Source organism: Siphateles boraxobius, unplaced genomic scaffold (assembly GCF_051911475.1).
Source record: "Siphateles boraxobius isolate OS27281-9 unplaced genomic scaffold, OSU_SipBor_1 31, whole genome shotgun sequence".
Taxonomy (NCBI): domain Eukaryota; kingdom Metazoa; phylum Chordata; class Actinopteri; order Cypriniformes; family Leuciscidae; genus Siphateles; species Siphateles boraxobius.
This window is the reverse complement of record NW_027508931.1, coordinates 3,447,028-3,465,305: the sequence shown is the minus strand read 5'-3', so window position 1 is coordinate 3,465,305 and position 18,278 is coordinate 3,447,028. Positions and strand designations below refer to the sequence as shown.

General features: G+C 36.3%; 1 protein-coding gene across 2 annotated transcripts; it reads left to right on the top strand.

Moving 5' to 3' along the window:
- Window positions 1-18,271, top strand: phaf1 (phagosome assembly factor 1). 2 transcript variants are annotated; one of them, XM_077193376.1, is made up of 16 exons: window positions 1-1,040; window positions 6,018-6,100; window positions 6,209-6,292; window positions 6,429-6,472; window positions 6,628-6,707; window positions 6,807-6,901; window positions 10,213-10,277; window positions 10,592-10,704; window positions 12,401-12,534; window positions 12,682-12,765; window positions 12,904-12,986; window positions 13,165-13,208; window positions 13,304-13,353; window positions 13,500-13,558; window positions 14,653-14,725; window positions 15,260-18,271. In XM_077193376.1, the coding sequence occupies exons 1-16, from the start codon at window positions 977-979 to the stop codon at window positions 15,347-15,349; spliced, it is 1,245 nt and encodes a 414-aa protein (XP_077049491.1). In that variant the 5' UTR covers window positions 1-976; the 3' UTR covers window positions 15,350-18,271. The 2 variants fall into 2 exon arrangements, with proteins under 2 accessions (XP_077049491.1, XP_077049490.1); XM_077193375.1 differs by having other exon boundaries at window positions 31-1,040; window positions 10,180-10,277.
- The last annotated feature ends 7 nt before the right edge of the window (window positions 18,272-18,278 follow it).

Sequence of the window (18,278 nt, the reverse complement as noted above, 5' to 3'; positions counted from 1 at the left end):
GCTATGTCGTTCGCAACGGGTCCGGAAGTTGAATTATCAGCTGATCATGGTGTTTTGGATGGAAGTTGTTTTTGGCACGGAGGGGCTCTTTCTTTATCGTCTTAAGCCAATCTTGAACGTCAAAGACACCGGAAAATAAAGCTGCATGTAACAGTGCGGCGCCTCCAACAACCGAAACGGCCGAACGCGGAGAAATCCGCGTTATTATGAACAGATGGTGGTCATAAGTGATGATCTGTTTGCTTGCTGTTGAATCATCGGATAGAAAGAAAACAACGTCAGGCGTAGCTCGAACGAGTCACTGATAGTCTGATGTGTGTGTCTCGAGTCATATAGACCGGTCATATAAAGCTTATAATGCATGTAATGTAACCGTGTGGACACGAAACGTTCTTCGTTCGCTGTAATAAATAGTAGCTTACGTGTGTTTTATGTGATTCAGGAGTGAGTCAAAGGTCAGATCAAAGTGGGTTTTTTTCTACAACTGACAGCAGTTTTATAAATACCTTAATTCAATTTATGTGAGTTATAAGATAATTAACGCCCTGAAATAATTCATGCTTAAGAAAGTTTATAAAAGAGCAGCAACCTGTAACCAATTGTTCCTTCCTGTCATCAGCTCGCTGTGACTGACATATAGTTTAATTTACTAGTCTAATTTATTTAAGCTTAAGTCATATTGACCTTTTTATACGTGTGTATCTGTTATTCGTTTTATAGTGTTATTTATAAGTATGGTGACAGTGGAATGCGTTGATAGCTGGATTGCTTCACTTGTGTTTTGACATATCTGACGTCAGGGTGTCGTGTGTCACTCAAACTGTGTTTAAAGTGTGTGGGAGCTTTTTAAACGTACTACTTCGTTATATTTGGACTCGTTGATTTAACGGTGGATTATTCAAGATTTTTTGAGAGGGAAGATTCAGATCTGGCACAGTCAGAGATCCTCGTTGATATCCCCAATTTCTCCCCTCCAATGCTGGATCTGGAGGTCGTTCCTGAGCGATCTTTGGGAAATGAACAATGGGAATTCGCATTAGGTGAGTGTGGAATAAGTTCAAAATCTGAAGTAACATTGCATGTTGCACAAAAATGTATTTGTTATTGACAGGATGTATACTATTTGAAAATATGCTGTTTTATTTGACTGTATAGCCATTTGCCATCTGGATTTCACAATTGCATCACATGCTTTTTGACACGTTCACATCTGAGGTTCTCTTGACCTGAAAAAGGTCTCTGTTACATTGGGGCTGGTACATGATATTCAAACATGATACTCATCATTATTTAATTTTTTTTATCAGTGAATTTTTAAAATTCACGTGCCCTTGTAATCTGTTACCAAAATAAAACTTGCATTTTTTCCTTGCATCTTCTCTGATGACGTGTTTACTGGCGCGAGGGCGAGACAACCTGTCACTCACATGAGATCACAGCAATAGAGTGCATTAGTGCCCGCCCACACATCAACGCCATTGAAGTGTTTTTTTCCACATTAATTTCTTCCATAGGGATTTAAAAAATAAGTCTTTGTTAAAGCATTACAATCCATGAACTTAGCCAATGAGGCGTGGTGAATCACAAAATAAAAAAAAGTTTTTGATAATCAGACAAAAATACAATGGTACAAGACTTTGTAGGTAATGGCTTTAGTGAGGGAAAGAACTACAATCCCATGAAACATTGCGAACAGCCTAATCAAATTAAAAACGATGGAGACTGGAATAATATAAAAATACTTGCTAATTATTTTTTTAATGTATTTTTATATATATATATATATATATTTAATTTTGTTTTTTTATACACACACTCACACACACACAAATATGTAAGTATTTTGAGAACTAATAGAGACTCAATTACATCATTCACAGTGCTTAATGGGAAGTGGCAGAGCTAAATAGCTCTTTTTCCATGTTTTGCTTTTTTCTACTTGCCGACTGGTGGAATTTTCTGTACAGCATAATGGTGGATAATGTAGTTTTTCACCACGAATTCCACTGTTCGAATGGAGTGATGAATGGAGTTTTTGCTTCCGGATCCTGACTGTTAAACTCTATAGCAAACCCCAATGAACCAATCAAGTCCCGTACTACCTTTTTTTATTTCTCATTCGAGAAGCCGTTTCACGTCACAACAAGCAAGAAAATATCACAACTTCCGTTTCATGTCAACTTTAACCCATAAGAACCCGCTGTAACGTGGGTGTCACAAACACTGGTGATTATCTGGAAAGGTCTTTTTAAAGGATTATACCTCACTTTCAACCCAGGAAGTCCCTGAGGGACATTTAAGGAACACCCAGGTCAGTCATGTGACAATGTGTGCATTTTTGTTGCCATGGTAACATTTCCAAAATGGTGGCCTGTCTGGTGTGCACATGTCAGCAATTTTTTAAAACACTTTTTTTGTTATTAGAGGTATGTTTCAACCCATGCAAAAATTCTAATGTTTTAATAACATATCCTAGATTACACTTGACCTGATTTTAAAACATGTCTTGTACAAATTGATATAAAACAAGTTTTGAAAATGTTGTGGTGACATATGTGTCAGATCGGGCTTTTAACCTTAAAACAGTAGGTGGAATTTTGATGTGACGTATGTGTCACATTAAGAAAAATGGTAATGAGCTGCTCAAATAATTTAGCTGATTCAATTATTTTAGTGTTATATATATTCTGCTGCTCAGTTCAAAACATATTTTAACATATGTAAACAAAAAAATGTCAAATTAATAACATTGTTAAAGTGTAACTAAACACCTGGTCAGAGCCTGACTCCACCCACTGGCAATATTTGAAAAATGCTGTAAAAGTGGGCGGAGCCCAGCAGAGGGGGGGCGTGCACCTGAGACATCTCTCTGTAGGCAAGGGTGTGGTTAGCTGGTACCCTCTGACGTCACAGGGCACTAGTAGTGGGAAGTTCGGATCATTTTACTGACTCGGATCTTTGAGTCTCGTTCAGCAAAAAGAACGAATCTTTTTTCGAGTCATTTCGTTCATTTCGTTCATTTCAGCATAATATAATTAAAATGGCATGTTAAATATCCCATCACATCTAGTACTTACGAAAATGTTGATTACATTTGTAAAAAGAATAAAAATAAACTATAGGGTAATGCAGCCAAAGCCAAATTATAAGAAACCGAAATGTTTTATTAATTGATTAGTTGTTGGGTCTTAAGTTCAGGCTATTGCAGTCTGATTATGTTAGTTCACCTCACCTCCTGATCCGAGATGTTCTTTCCTTTGCAACTTCATATTTATCAGGTTAGTTTTCCTCTCGTGTCTCGAGACATTAGCTGTCGACTCGCCAGTGTCTGACTCGGATCTGTCTGCTGGGCCGACCGTGCCGTGTGTGTGATGCAGCAGGGTCGGAAATAGAAATGATTAGTTCATCTTTCGAGTCTCGAGTTCGGGTTCGACCGGGTCCGAGACTTTCGTTCTTCCTGTCAGTCCATAGAGACTATGCTGTCAGTAGCGGAAAGAGAAATGATTAGTTCATCTCTCGAGTCTCGAGTTCGGGTTCGAGTCTTTCGTTCTTCCTGTCAGTCCATAGAGACTATGCTGTCAGTAGCGGAAAGAGAAATGATTAGTTCATCTCTCGAGTCTCGAGTTCGGGTTCGAGTCTTTCGTTCTTCCTGTCAGTCCATAGAGACTATGCTGTCAGTAGCGGAAAGAGAAATGATTAGTTCATCTCTCGAGTCTCGAGTTCGGGTTCGAGACTTTCGTTCTTCCTGTCAGTCCATAAAGGCTATGCTGTCTGTACCGGACAGAGAAATGATTAGTTCAGTTTCTTCGAGTCTCGAGTTCGGGTTTTAAATCCTTCGTTCTTTTGTCACGTGACCGCTGGTATCTCGCATCAAATACAACATTATATTCGTATTATTGACTGCGTCTGAATGTATATTGTTTTATATTTAGGAATTAAAATACAAAATATGTGCAAAACATTATCTGTAAAATAAAAGTTCCATCTTATATTGTCCCTGTCCTTCTCTTTTCTAAATGTTTTTTGTGCATCTGTGGTATGTTTTATTATATATTATACATTAATTAAGTACTATTATATTTAATACCTTAACTATACTTGTTTGTAAAAAGGTTGTAGTAGGCTATTCAATACGGTGACAAGTCACGTGACAAAAGAACGAAGGACTCAAACCCGAAGACTCGAAAAAATGAACTAATCATTTCTCTTTCCGGTACTGACAGCATAGCCTCTATTGGACTGACAGGAAGAACGAAAGACTCGGACCCGGCCGAACCCGAACTCGAGACTCGAAAGATGAACTAATCAATTCTCTTTCCGGTACTGACAGCATAGTCTCTATGGACTGACAGGAAGAACGAAAGACTCGGACCCGTCCCGAACCCGAAGACTCGAGAGAGATGAACTAATCATTTCTGTTTCCAGTACAGATTCAGAACCCATATGTTGCGCAATGCGCATGCGCGGTCGACACAAAATGAACGAATCACTCTCTGAGACAACTCGGAAGTCCCGAGTCATATTAAAGATTCGTTCAAAATGAACGAATCGTTCATGAACGACACATCAATCACTACGGCACCACAACTTCCAAAATGAAAATTCAACTGCAGTAGCCACCGTTCTACCTGAAGAGGGCAGCACTCAGATGTTTTTACATCATATATTGTAGAATTAAAACACTTTATGCCCAAATGTCTAAAAAATTACTTGAATCAATGAACAGCAATAATAAAGCCCCAGTCTTACAGATCATTAACTGAAATAAGTTGGTTTAGGGTTTACCCTTTAATTAAATGTATTTTGAAAATATTTTGCATACCTGTAGCTAAAACAGGTATGCAACATCTGGTATAAAACACCAGATTTATTTTTATTCAGTTTGCACATGTTCGAGTTGTGAAAAAATTATCAAAAAATGTATTTTTGGTTAAACCGTATACCTGAAAAGGTAGAATTTTGCAATGTTATTGAACTACATGCATGTTCAACATGTTGACTTCCAGTGTGAGGTAGTTATTTATTTTTATTCAGTTTGCACATTTTCGAGTTGTGAAAAAATAATGTAAAAATGTATTTCTGATTAAACTGTATACCTGAAAAGGTCACATTTATGGTCACAGTTATGGTCACAGTTATGTGTTTTTGAAATATGTGGCAAAGCAAATAAAATGCAAAAGTTATTACTTCTGAAAAAGTTTATTTATTTATTTATCTTCCCAGAAAAGTTATAATTTTGAAAATGTTGTGGAAAAGAAAATAAACAGAAAAAACTGTTATTTAGCAAGAAAACTGACAAAAAATGTTTTTTTTCCAAATGAGAACTAAAAGCCCAATGTGACATATATGTAACATTACAGATCTTTGACAAGGAGTGGTTGTATTTAAAAAAACAACGGCAGAAATATGTTTTAAGTGGTCCATTTAGTCTGTTTTATATGCCCCATAATTTTCCTATAAGGGGGAAATTGGTCTGGGTTCTTATGGGTTAAAATATGAATTATTTTGATTGGCTGTCAATTTTATTGTTTATCAGCTGGGGGAAAAATCGCTCTCAAAGTTATTTCAACAATATTGTTCCTTCGTGTCATTGTTGTCATAGTTTTGGTGTGGAATCCACTATTCTTTTAGAGTAAGAGAACATATTTTTGTTCAAGCTAATAGCTACTTCATGGTTATAGTTATCGTTTTTAATGTGAATGGACCTTTTATGTTTAATTTAAGTAATTTTTTGGATTTACTAGTAGCTGTGTTGTTATTTGACCATTAAAAAAAAACACTCAGTGGCACCTGACCAATAACAATCCACTATTTCAGAAAGCTGTTAATAAATTATTATAAACAGTATTATAAACAGTGACAAGTTATTTTCTTACATACTCTACATGTCTGTGTTATATACCATGAAATTATTATATTTTTACTACAGCAGCTTCTAGAGCTGTTGACTCCACTCCTTTTATCATCATGTGAACCGAAATCTGACAATCTATTTGTTTGTCTGGATTTGTTTCCAGGGATGCCATTGGCCCAGGCCATTTCCATATTACAGAAACACTGCAGAATCATCAAAAATGTCCAGGTGCTCTACAGCGAACAAGTAAGGATGTGCTATTACTATTATTTTCTATAAATGTCTATGTGCAGTGAAGTTAATCATACAGATTTTCTTGTATCCTTATCTGACCTGTTTCTCTTCCCCAAACAGATGCCACTCAGCCACGACCTCATTCTCAACTTGACTCAGGATGGAATTAAACTGCTGTTTGACGCCTGCAATCAGAGACTGAAAGTGAGAGACAACATCTATGTGTGTGTGTGTGTGTGTGTGTGTGTGTGTGTGTGTGTGTGTGTGTGTGCACACGCATGGTTTATTTCTTATAAAATATTTTATTTTATTTCTTAAAATATATCTCCATCATTTTCAGGTCATTGAAGTGTACGATTTGAGCAAAGTGAAACTGAAATACTGGTAAGTGATCTTATGTTTTGCCACAATAGTTGCGGATTACATTTTGTGTTTTACTCTTTTTCTAGATGTTGTAGATGTTGATATACTAACATCTACCACTAGCCACTGTGTCAGGCACAGAAATGTAAAATTACCATTTTCTCTGTTCATTACAGTGGAGTACATTTTAACTCTCAGGCAATAGCACCTACTATTGAGCAGATTGATCAGTCCTTTGGCGCTACTCATCCAGGAGGTGAGATTTATTGTTAGCGTCAGTTATTTGCCCAGACCCCTCATTGCTGTGTGTGTGTGTGTGTGTGATTGCCTGCGGATTCATGTTCTCTCTTTCCAGTCTACAATGCTGCCGAGCAGCTCTTCCATCTGAACTTCCGAGGGCTTTCCTTCTCCTTTCAGCTGGACTCCTGGAGTGAAGCTCCTAAATATGAGGTGAGACTATGTTCCCTCCCTGTGTTGTTCATGCTCTTATAAAAAAAGTTCTGTTGTATTACCATTCGATGGAATACCATGGTTCTGAAGGATACCATATTTATCATGGTATTTAGATGGAGCTTCAAAGAATCCTATGATATTACCGTGGTACATATCTCAAGAAGCATTGTATTGGTATATATCTGAATAAGCATGATATTTTCCATTTTTTAAGTGTTTATTCTTCCTTCTGCTTCGTATTTGTTCTGTGCACAAACAAGTAGAAAATAGCCCACTGCCTTAAAAAATGTGACTTCTGTATTGTTACATGTGATTTCTTTATAATAAAATACATTTAAAGCTAAATATTTAGAATGGTTGCAAAAAATAAAACACTACTGAATTACTAACGAAGTAAACTACAAATGAATAAATAATAATAATTAGCAGTCGTGGCGCCAGGATGCAGTTTTGTGAGAATCATCCTTCAATCTGATAGTTTACTTTGCTGGATATAGCAAATGATGACAAAATAAAACAAAATAAATTATCTTAATTTCACGATAAGTATGTGATTAATTGCAATTAAAAAACATTTAAATCTATTGACAGCCCTAATAATATGAGCAATTATTGGGGCCAAGCGCAAGAAGATGATAAGACATGCCAACATGGCTGGGAGTGTCAGACCAACTGCAGCAAGCAGCAATTAAAGACATTTTAGGATGATTTAAGACAAAATAGCTGAATAATCATATATACAGTCACTAATAATATGATTTAACTGTTTTTCACGGTTGACCAATAGGTGGCATAGTTACGAAATTGATGTGGTGTGGTCAGAGTGAGGTGACAATGACACATACAAAGTTTAGTATCAATATGTCAAGGCATTTCAGAGATAAAGCCTGAATAGTCATTTATAGTCATGCCTCAAATTTGCTGCTGCGGTATACAATAATAGTTTCGTCTATCAACACAAAATCCATAACATTTTGTCGGCACGGTCTGGAGATGATACGATTCGATTTTGGTGAAAATCGGACAAACAGTCTAGGAGAAGTTCGAAAAAGTAGGTATTGAATGAAATCAAGATGGCAGACACATTTGTATCTATGTTTTTAGCATAACCCAAGGAATCTATTAAGACCAGTGTAATTACAATAGGCTAATGTATTCAAAAGTTATTAGCATGTTTGAAAATTTTGTTATAACTTTTGTACCACTAGGTGGTGCTGCCCTGAAACTCATTGAGTACCTTCAAGGCATGGTGCCGATGACATACCGATTTTTTTAAATGGTATACCAATGCATTCTTAAAGTGTAGCATTTAATATCATGATATTATATTGTACGGTAATTAATGGCAATTTCCTTGTTTTGTTCTATTATAGCGCCATCAAGAGGCACAATCCCACCAAGTTGTTTATGTGTCCTCAGAGTGAGCCCATATATTTGTCAAATTTGGTGAAAATATAAACACATAAAAAATGACCCACACCAGACTTTGTTTGCTTTTTCTTGCCACTTACTATTAATATTTTGACATTTGGGCATTAGCGACTAGCCAACGACCTATGTTTCCGAGCTTCCTTGGGTGGTTTCGTCTCGATCTGTCTAACGGTTTCGAACATATTGGCAAATGTTTTATAAGCGCTAAATCACAGCGTTACACAAACCGTAAGGCGAAACCTAGCATGTTTGGTATCATTGGACTCGGCAAGGATTCAGGAATTCCCATGAAAATAAGTCAACCAAATCCAAAACTTCTCAGACTCTTTCAGAGCATTGTGCCGATGACCCATTCCAAGTTTTGTAACAATACATTCATGCGTTCATAAAATACAGCATTTTAGTACAAAATTCAAAATGGCCGACACCTTAAATGGCTGATATTGAATGAATTTATATCAGTCGACTCAGCATGACGCCCTGAATCTAACGAGACCACTTTTATTTTGGACAAACCATTCAGAAGTTATAACCAAAAATAGCCATTTTTCGTATCTCCGGACCAATAGGTGGGGCTGTGCCGAAATGCAGCATGTAGCCTCAAGTCATGCTTGTGATGACATGTACCAAGTTTGGTCTGAATACGATAAAGCGTTGCGGAGATACAGCCTTGCGTCTGGTTTTGCAAGCGCTACGTAAAATTAGTTTGCGCGGTATTCAAGAACGTTTTGAGAAATCAAATTGAATTCCATAACTTTTTGTCGGCATGGTCTGAAGATGTTCTGGTTCAATTTTCGTGAAAATCGGAGCAACCGTCTAGGACGAGTTCGAAAAAGTAGAGGTTTTAAAAAAAAATCAAAATGGCGGAGGGATTTTCATTACGGAAAATTATGTCATATGATGCAATCGAATCGTCTTGAGCCAAGGAATCTTTGGGAATTTTGTTTCTAGTCCTTATGGTTCAAAAGTTATTAGCATAAACATTAGTGAAATTTTGGACAGTTGGTGGCGCTAGAGGGATGAGTTAGAGACTCCAAATTTGCTATGGTGACTGTTCTCTATCAGTGTGTTAAATTTCATAACTTTCCCGCTGGCGATTCTATGGGCTGCCATAGACTTCCATACGGAAGAAGCAGCGGAAGAATAATATGAACGCCAACGATTTCAAGAGGAGCCTACGCACTTTCAGTGCTTGGCCCCTAATGAATGAAATATTACTTTATTATTAATAAAGTACTTTAAATAAGATAAATACAGTAACACTATTATTGCATGAAATCCAATTATACCAATGTCAGTGTTATGTTAGTATTATATATATACTATTATAGTTTGTGTATAATGTATTTATATTTTTAATTAGGTCATTATGTTTCATTATATTTTTTGCACATTTTTATTTATTTTGTTGTGTGCTTTTGACATTTTTATTAGTTTTTAATTAGTTTAAAATGTTAGTAATTAGATTTATTTTTTTTCCATTTAGTTTTAGTTCAGTTTTAGTGCTTAGATGCTCACATCATCTTCACAGTAACTTATTTTGGATAAATTCATACATCGGGCCGGGGTTATTTTATCATGAACTGAAACTAATACTATGAAAACATTTTTTGAAATAAAGCCAAAATAAAAATGTTTAAGTTTTTATTGTAATATATATATTTTTGTGGAGCTATATTTCAATGAACAAAATGTTTTAATGTTTTATGTTTTAGTTTCAGTTAATGATAAAATAACCCCTGCCTGATGTATGAATTTATCCTATGGTGATGATGATGCGAGCATATTTTCCCCAGAGGAGACACAGACACTGCATTCTACTACTAGCTGTTTTGCTTTGACAGCCTAACTTTGCCCATGGCTTGGCCTCCCTGCAGATTCCCCATGGGGCCACTGTCAAACGGATGTACATTTACTCCGGAAATAACCTTCAAGAAACCAAGTAAGATTTTTGCATTTGTTTGGATAATTATTTTGAGGATAAAAATGTGTAAAAATGCCACCACTAATGAATGATTATATACATAAGACTATTGAGCATGGATGTGTTTACTAACAGACCTTCAAATTTCAAAGTCATCATCTTATTATGTCCATTTGTAATGTAGATGTGCCCAAGGGGATCATTAATCTGCATTTAGTCTGTTACCTTGGGTGTCTAGTTTTGATTGTTCAGTTTAAGCGTCTGGTAAGAACCTCATGGTTTCCACAATCCACAATCCACACGATCATTGTAAATGATACATTTCTTCGCAGGGCTCCGGTGATGCCTCTGGCCTGTTTCCTTGGTAATGTGTATGCAGAGAGTGTGGAAGTGCTGAGGGATGGGGCGGGACCCATGGGTCTCAAACTTCGTCTCCTCACCGCAGGTATTACAAGCAACCCAAACTCATTCACTAATGTCACAAATCATTATTCAATGTTTCTATTAAATATGCACATGACTAAGTTCATTGTAAGCATGCACACCTTTTTTTTTTTTTATAAGAGTTTCATATTCTCATGAACTCCCAGAATGCAGAATACTGAGATTTTTTTAGATGCCTCAAAGGAAACTTTTCATCACCAGCTCTTGTCATCGCCCTCATCCTGTACTTTGTAACCACTAGAAAACAATATATCTTGTAGAATACCATACTTTGATCATTCTTGATTCCATTCAAATTTCTATGTATTTTAATTAATCATAATATGCCATTAACAAATATGTATTGTTTTGTTGAGGGCAACACAGTTTCCTGTTTTTGCCATGCTTCTGTTTTTAAAGGCATGTCATGACAGTTTATTTCCTAAGCTATGCTATGCTTAGAAAACCAGCATTAGTAATGTGTGCTTGTGAGATAAATAAACATTTTTGCTGATTATTGTTTAAATGTTTGTCATCACCAACATAAACGGACAACATAGGTTTATTTAATCACTTTAGCATAAACCAGAGCTGGAAAAATAATAAATGTATTGATCTCTTAACAAAGATGTATATATAACTTCTATTATCCATTCTTTGGTAATTTTCCTGGTAATCAGTACTGTGTGACTTTAACTACTATTAATAGTCCAGTGGTTCTCAGCTGAAGCGTCCTGACCCAAAACTGGAGGGTTGTGATCAATCAGACTTGGGTTCCAAGTCTGATAAGTCTGAAGGGTCAGCAAAGAAAAACAATAAATGTAAACCATAACCTGCAACAATGTAATCATGAATTTGTAAGGATAGCAAAATCCTTTTTTTATTTTTTTTATTTTACTGTTAAAAAATAGTATTTAATATTAAAATGAGCTCAGGATTAAAATTGTTTATCATAACAAGTAAACAAAAATGTCTTTAATAAACAAATCGTTCATTAAGATCTGTTCTTTTTTTGTTGCAAAGATGTATTAAATTGATCAAAAGCCACAGTAAGGCTTTTATAATGTAATAAAATATTTATTTTTCTAATAATGTTCTTTTGAAATTTTCCATTCATCAAAGGATCCTGCATTTTTTTAACACGTTTTCCACAAAAATATTGTATTTTCAACTTTAATGATAATAAATATTTCTTGAGCTCCAGATCAGCATATTACAATAATCTCTGAAGGAACATGATGTAACACTGAAGACTAGAGTAATGGCTGCTGAAAATTCAACATAGCCATTACTGGAATAAATTTGATTTTAAAATTAGATTTTAAAATGTAATAATATTTCAAGTTATTACTATTTTTACAGTATTTTTTATCAAATAAATTCAGCCTTGGTGAGAATAGGATAAAAAAAAATCTTACAGGCCCCAGGCATTTGAAATGACAGTGTGTTTATTTATTTTATTTTTTTTCATAACCAATTTGGCTACTGCGTTGTGTCACGACTTGATGTCCAAAGTAAAATATTGGTGCTGTAATCCAGTTTATAAGTGATATATATATATATATATATATATATATATATATATATATATATATATATATATATATATATATATATATAATCCAGTGATCCAGTGTTAATGGAAATTGAATTGGTAAACAAATATGCTGTTTGGAACGCTGCTTTGTCACATTGTATGTGTTACTTCACTTTCTCAGGATGTGGCCCGGGAGTGTTGGCTGATACGAAAGTGCGGGCTGTTGAGAGAAACATCTACTTTGGAGATTCTTGTCAGGATGTTTTGAGTGCTCTTGGCTCCCCACATAAGGTCTTTTACAAGTCAGAGGACAAGGTAATGACCGATCCAATTTATACTCAACACACACAGTACAGTAATCTCAAGATGAGCAAAGCTACATTCTCAGAAATAAACCACGACATTCCCTCTTCACATTTACTCTGTTTGTCCTGACATATCTTTTCCCTTTTTATGTCTCAGATGAAGATCCATTCACCCTCCCCTCACAAGCAAGTCCCGTCCAAATGTAATGACTACTTCTTTAATTATTATATTCTAGGAGTGGTGAGTATTAGCTTTAAATAACTCTATTACTTTAATGACTATTTGTTACTTCACAACATGCTGTTAGTGTAGCTTTTGTTTGTTCAATTTACATAAAGCCATTGAACTTTGAGCATTATGTCTCTATATATCTTTCAGGACATACTGTTTGACTCTTCAACCCACCTGGTCAAAAAATTTGTCCTTCACACCAACTTCCCTGGTCATTACAATTTTAACATGTAAGTCTCATTTCTTTGCTGTATTGCATTGGTCGCTGTTGTTTGAAAGGTCTGGAAGGTTTGCAGTCTGGACATATTGATTGAATATTGATTTTCATTTAAGTGTTTAGAAATTTGTGGTTTCAGTATTACATACCACTTTATTTACACACTTTATTGACCCTCACTCCCATCTCAGATATCATCGGTGTGATTTCAAGATTCCTCTTGTCATTAAAAAAGGTAAGTCTATATCAGACTCCCTGCACTAGATCATAATTCTCTGTTGTGTATCTGTGGTCTTTTGTGTTTGTCTCATTCTTTAAATTCTGTTTCAGATGGGGCAGACGCTCCGAGTGAGGACTGCATTCTGACCACTTACAGCAAAGTGAGTGCATAGACCGTGTTTAGCCTACACATTCTTTATGTAATACATTATATACACATGCATTAGATGTTATGTAGTACTGTATGTGATAAATAATAAAACATTTTTAAGTGAGTACTAATTATGTTTTCAACCTTTGCACTCAGTGGGATCAGATTCAGGAGCTGCTAGGACACCCCATGGAAAAACCAGTTGTGCTACACAGGTGAGAAACGTATATTTTGGCCACATATACAGTACAAACTGTTTTATTGATGTCTTCCATGGCTGAAAAACTGATTGAGCGATTACATGAGACATGATGCAAATTCAGTAAGTTGTACTGTATCTATAACTTATATTAAGGTGGAAGAAAAGATTTGCGCTGCCACTTGAACTGGGGCACTACAGCGATCTGTTATGTCACATTCAAGAGCATCAAAACACCATTTATTGTTTGAATTTCATGATCAAATAGACAGAATTTGAAAGCTGAGACTTTGTTTCTTATCAGTAGTAACAAAGCTTTGTTGGATGCGAGGCGAGCTACAAATAATAATTGGTGTAGGGAAAAATCTGGGACCTGGCAACCCTGGCTTGATTCATAGGGTCAAATAGTGCCTGCTTTAACGTTGCTATTTAAAGATGTTATTGCCCTAAATTCAACACAGGAGACATTTTCTTCACACACAGTATGCAGTCTGGTAATAGGTCTGACACGTTTTTCCGCCTCCTATTGATTGACAGGATATAATTGGCCCCGACAATTGGCCGATAGTGAAAATAATTGCTTTTAACAGCCGATACCGATATCCCTTCTACTAACCATAAGTAACTCTGCAACTACATGTTAACTAGCAGTCATTAGAGTATTAGTAAACTGTCTGCTTAATATCTGCAAAAACTTTATTTTGATGGTCCTCCAACAGACATTATACTGACCCTAAGTAACTTGGCAACTACATGTCTACTAATTCTACTAACCCTAACCAAACAGCCTATTAATACTCTTGAGTTAGTTGGCATGTAGTTGCAAATTAATGAAAGTTAGTTGATATGTAGTTGCAAAGTTATAGTTAGTATAATGTACTTCTAGTGTATATATAGAAATAAAGGGTAACCTTTTATTATTTCAGCTTTACTTCAATTGACTAAATATTTTTTATTGTTTTATTTTAAAATAACACCGCCTGAATTAAAACAAAAAAGTCAGAGGTCATTCCCATGCGTTAATGCAAACTACAGCACAGAGCCTCCGCTGCATATGAAAACTTGTTTATAATGCTCTGATTAATGGATTAATTTTGCACTGCTCTGCAGGTCATCCTCTGCAAACAACACCAACCCTTTTGGTTCCACATTTTGTATTGGACTGCAGAGAATGATATTTGAGGTATGTGATTGGGCCATCTGTGTGTACTGTTTGTTTTACTTAGTAAGCCTGTATAAAAAGTTGCTTTTAAAAACAAATAAAGATATTAATTTTACAAATAAATGGCAGATTTGATTTTCATGTTTACAGTACAGTGAAAGTATAATTTGCTTATATTAAGGATGTACTGATATTAAAACTGTGGATGATGCCGTTAAATGCATAGTTCACCCAAAAATGAAAAATCTGTCATCATTTACTCACCCTCAAGTTGTTCTAAACCTGTATGAATTTCAATTTTCTGATGAACAGTGAACGCAAAAGAAGATCTTTTGAAAGAATGCTGGTAACCAAACAGTTGATGTGACCCATTGACTTCCATAGTTTTTTTTTGTTTTTTTTTCTAAATTATGGAAGTCAATAAGGTCCATCAACTGTTTGGTTAATAATATTTTTTTTCATAGTCCATAATATTGGCAGATAACCATATACCACAGCTCATACACAGCTGAGCACTTATTGGATCTCATCTCCATGCTGTTGCTGTTGTTACAGGTCATGCAGAATAACCACATAGCTTCTGTGACTCTTTACGGAGCGCCTCGTCCAAGTAGCTTGGCCCGTGCCGAGTCCAGTGCCCATTGAGGAATCCGCCATGCCCACGGTGCCCGTCCAGCCCTGCAGAGCTTCTGAACTGTCCAGTAGAGTGTGCCTTCACTCACTGCTGCCATCACACAAGCTAAAGCAAGACATGCTGGGAGTTTCTCTGGAGTTAAACTCTCCCCCTCAATTCGATCTCCTCAATAATAGCATGGAGGCTGCCCTGGGCCTGCTAATAATCTCAGATAACCATGCAAACCTGGCTCTGCCCCCAAAGCTTTAACCCAGACATGAATCAACGTCAGCATCGTTATAGTACTTGTGGATGCACAGTGATTAATTTCCACACAAACATATTTGCCCAACCTTCTAAATTTCCATACCAGACGCACCAAAGGGCGAACATTGAACCGATTTCTCCTCTGCACGCTAAACACTTTAACAAAAACGCTCATGCATTCAAGTTCATTTGCTTTCCTATGCGCAGAGGATGAGAACAAAGTCAAATGAGGACAAACTTTTGCCGCGTAAATTCAACGTGTGTTTTGTATGCATTTACGTGAGGTTACAAGCACAAGCTTGCACAGTGTGGATCCAGTGCTGTGAAAATGTTTTTGTGGCACATGAGCAGGCTCACATACACACATAACGATTCATAAACCCATTTCATACCAAGTCAGCAGCACAGATTACCTCCCATTTCAATACCCTACACCCCCTTATGTTGATTCTGTTATTGTTTTGTTGTTCATGAGCTCATTAGTTTTGAACATTTGCACTAAAATACACCTAATTTACTTGATAATTGTCTCCTGTCCACTGAGGAACGTTTTAATTGCGAGTCTCAGAGAGAAAGGACGGCGGGGGAGGGAACGACGACGTGCAATCTGGATTTCAGAGCTAGTTGCAACCCAGACCGGAGAGCAAAGCCATCCACCCATCGCTGTTTCTTTTTCCCACTGGATGTCATGCCGTCAATTCTGTTTGCGTCCTTTTATTTTGTTCCAAGTTGAAAGATGTGAAGTTCTTTTCCCTTGTTCAGTATCTTAAAGTCTTAACTGCAGAACTGTTTTGTCACCTGGTTGCCAAATCATTAGCCAAAGAAGAAACAACAGTTAGCTCTTTGACATTTTTAAAACCCACAGTGTAAGAACATTCCCTTTTGATTTGATCTATTAAGTCCCTGAATTGTTTTTAGCATAGTAACTCCATCCATTTCTAATGCTTTTTTATTTGAAGCTTCAGATTTGTTGCTGTCGTTTCCATAGCAAGTAGATGTGATGTTTTCTCAAGCACGGTGTGTCCATGTCTGTACAGATCTGTAAATAGCGTGCAGAATTTTCATTGTTTTGTAGCCCTAACGGTACCCTATCAGATCAGCTGATGTTTGAAACTCCCCAGACTGAGTTTCTGGTGTCCTTTGCCAGCTCTTGAGGGACAATATAGCAGCTTCCCTCGAGTGTTGTCCTAGATGGCGTAGCCTACATATGACCACTTTCGGAGATGACTAGAGCATTCTAACTTCAGTAGATGGTTTGTTCACCTCTAACTACTGTTCATTGCTTTGCTTCCTGGCAGCGTAACCACCAATGGCTGTCAAGCTCCACACCTCTGGTGTCATTCCAACCTCCCTTCAGGCTTCTGCAGTGTGTGGTTCAGGCTAATTCGGGCATTTAGCTTTCTGTGACATTAACTTCTCATTAACTCCGCTGGAAGACCGTCAGTGGTGTTTTTAATATATTTTACCCTTAACTTTTGGTCTTTTACAAGGAAGATGCTTTTATCATTGTGCCTCATCTCCCACCGAGCCTGTCTTGACTTTTTTCTCTGTAAATGAAATTGTTTGAACTGCTTTGTGTATGTCAGCATGTAAAGCTAAATTAATAGTCATAGTCCTTTTGTTTCCGAAAACGTACCTGAATATTAGAGGAAGAAAAAAATGACCGTTGGGTATTGAACTCTTTTCATGAAGCGCTAGTTTACTGTGTTCGGTGTATTTTAATTGATTATTGCAGTCAGCGTACAAAAAATTTACAGAAAATGGAGATTGCCCTTCATGATCTGAAGTTCACAAAGTGGTTGTGGTGTTTCTGTATTAATACAATTTGTACTTTTTTGAAACGGATGTGGAGTTCCGCTTTAATATGGTTAGATCTTAAAGCAAACTGTTTAGATGCACAATTGGAATCTCTGTTGTCGATAAGGAACAACACAACCGCTGTTTTATTGTCATTTAGGGATTGAACTGAGGGCGGAATGTGGTATGATGGGCTGATTGCCGGCCCAAACTCAGGTGGATGTTTTTTTTAATGCCAGGAGCAAGTGAATGCTTTTCATCAAATGGGTTTTGGCTGTATTGTTTCTTCTTCAGACTTTATCCTATTTTTGCATCGGAATGAATGAATGATCATCCTGAGGATTGTAATTAGAAATGGACAAACTCCATACAGTGTAATGCGCATATTAATGCTATGTATTGTATTCCTCTATATTGTATGTTCTTCCCATCCTCCAAAAAGTGATTATTTTTTTTGTGGATTCAGTACATTTAACCCATTTCTGGAAGTGGGACTTATCCTCGATTTAAAAAAAAAGTGTGTATCTAAATTGATTGCAATGTGGTGTTTTGTATCACAGATATTTTTACTTCTGTAGGTTTAAGGAACATGTACACGGAAGATCAACATTTATCAGGCAATTTTTGTTGTTGTTTGTTTCTTTTTGTTATGTTTTCAAAGCAATAATCATTGCGTTGATGGAGTATGAATTGGAATGGTCTGGTCTGTCAAAAGCTCCGAGTGGGGCAACAATGCTGTGACCATTGGATTCTAGTTTCCTTGTTCAATCTACTGAAAGCATTATAATTTTTTTTTAACTGCTAATTTTGCATTTTGTTCATTAAATCTGTTACAGTGTGTTCAACAAAAATATTTAAAGAATGGATGTAATAAATATGGCAGGAAAGAATGGAGGC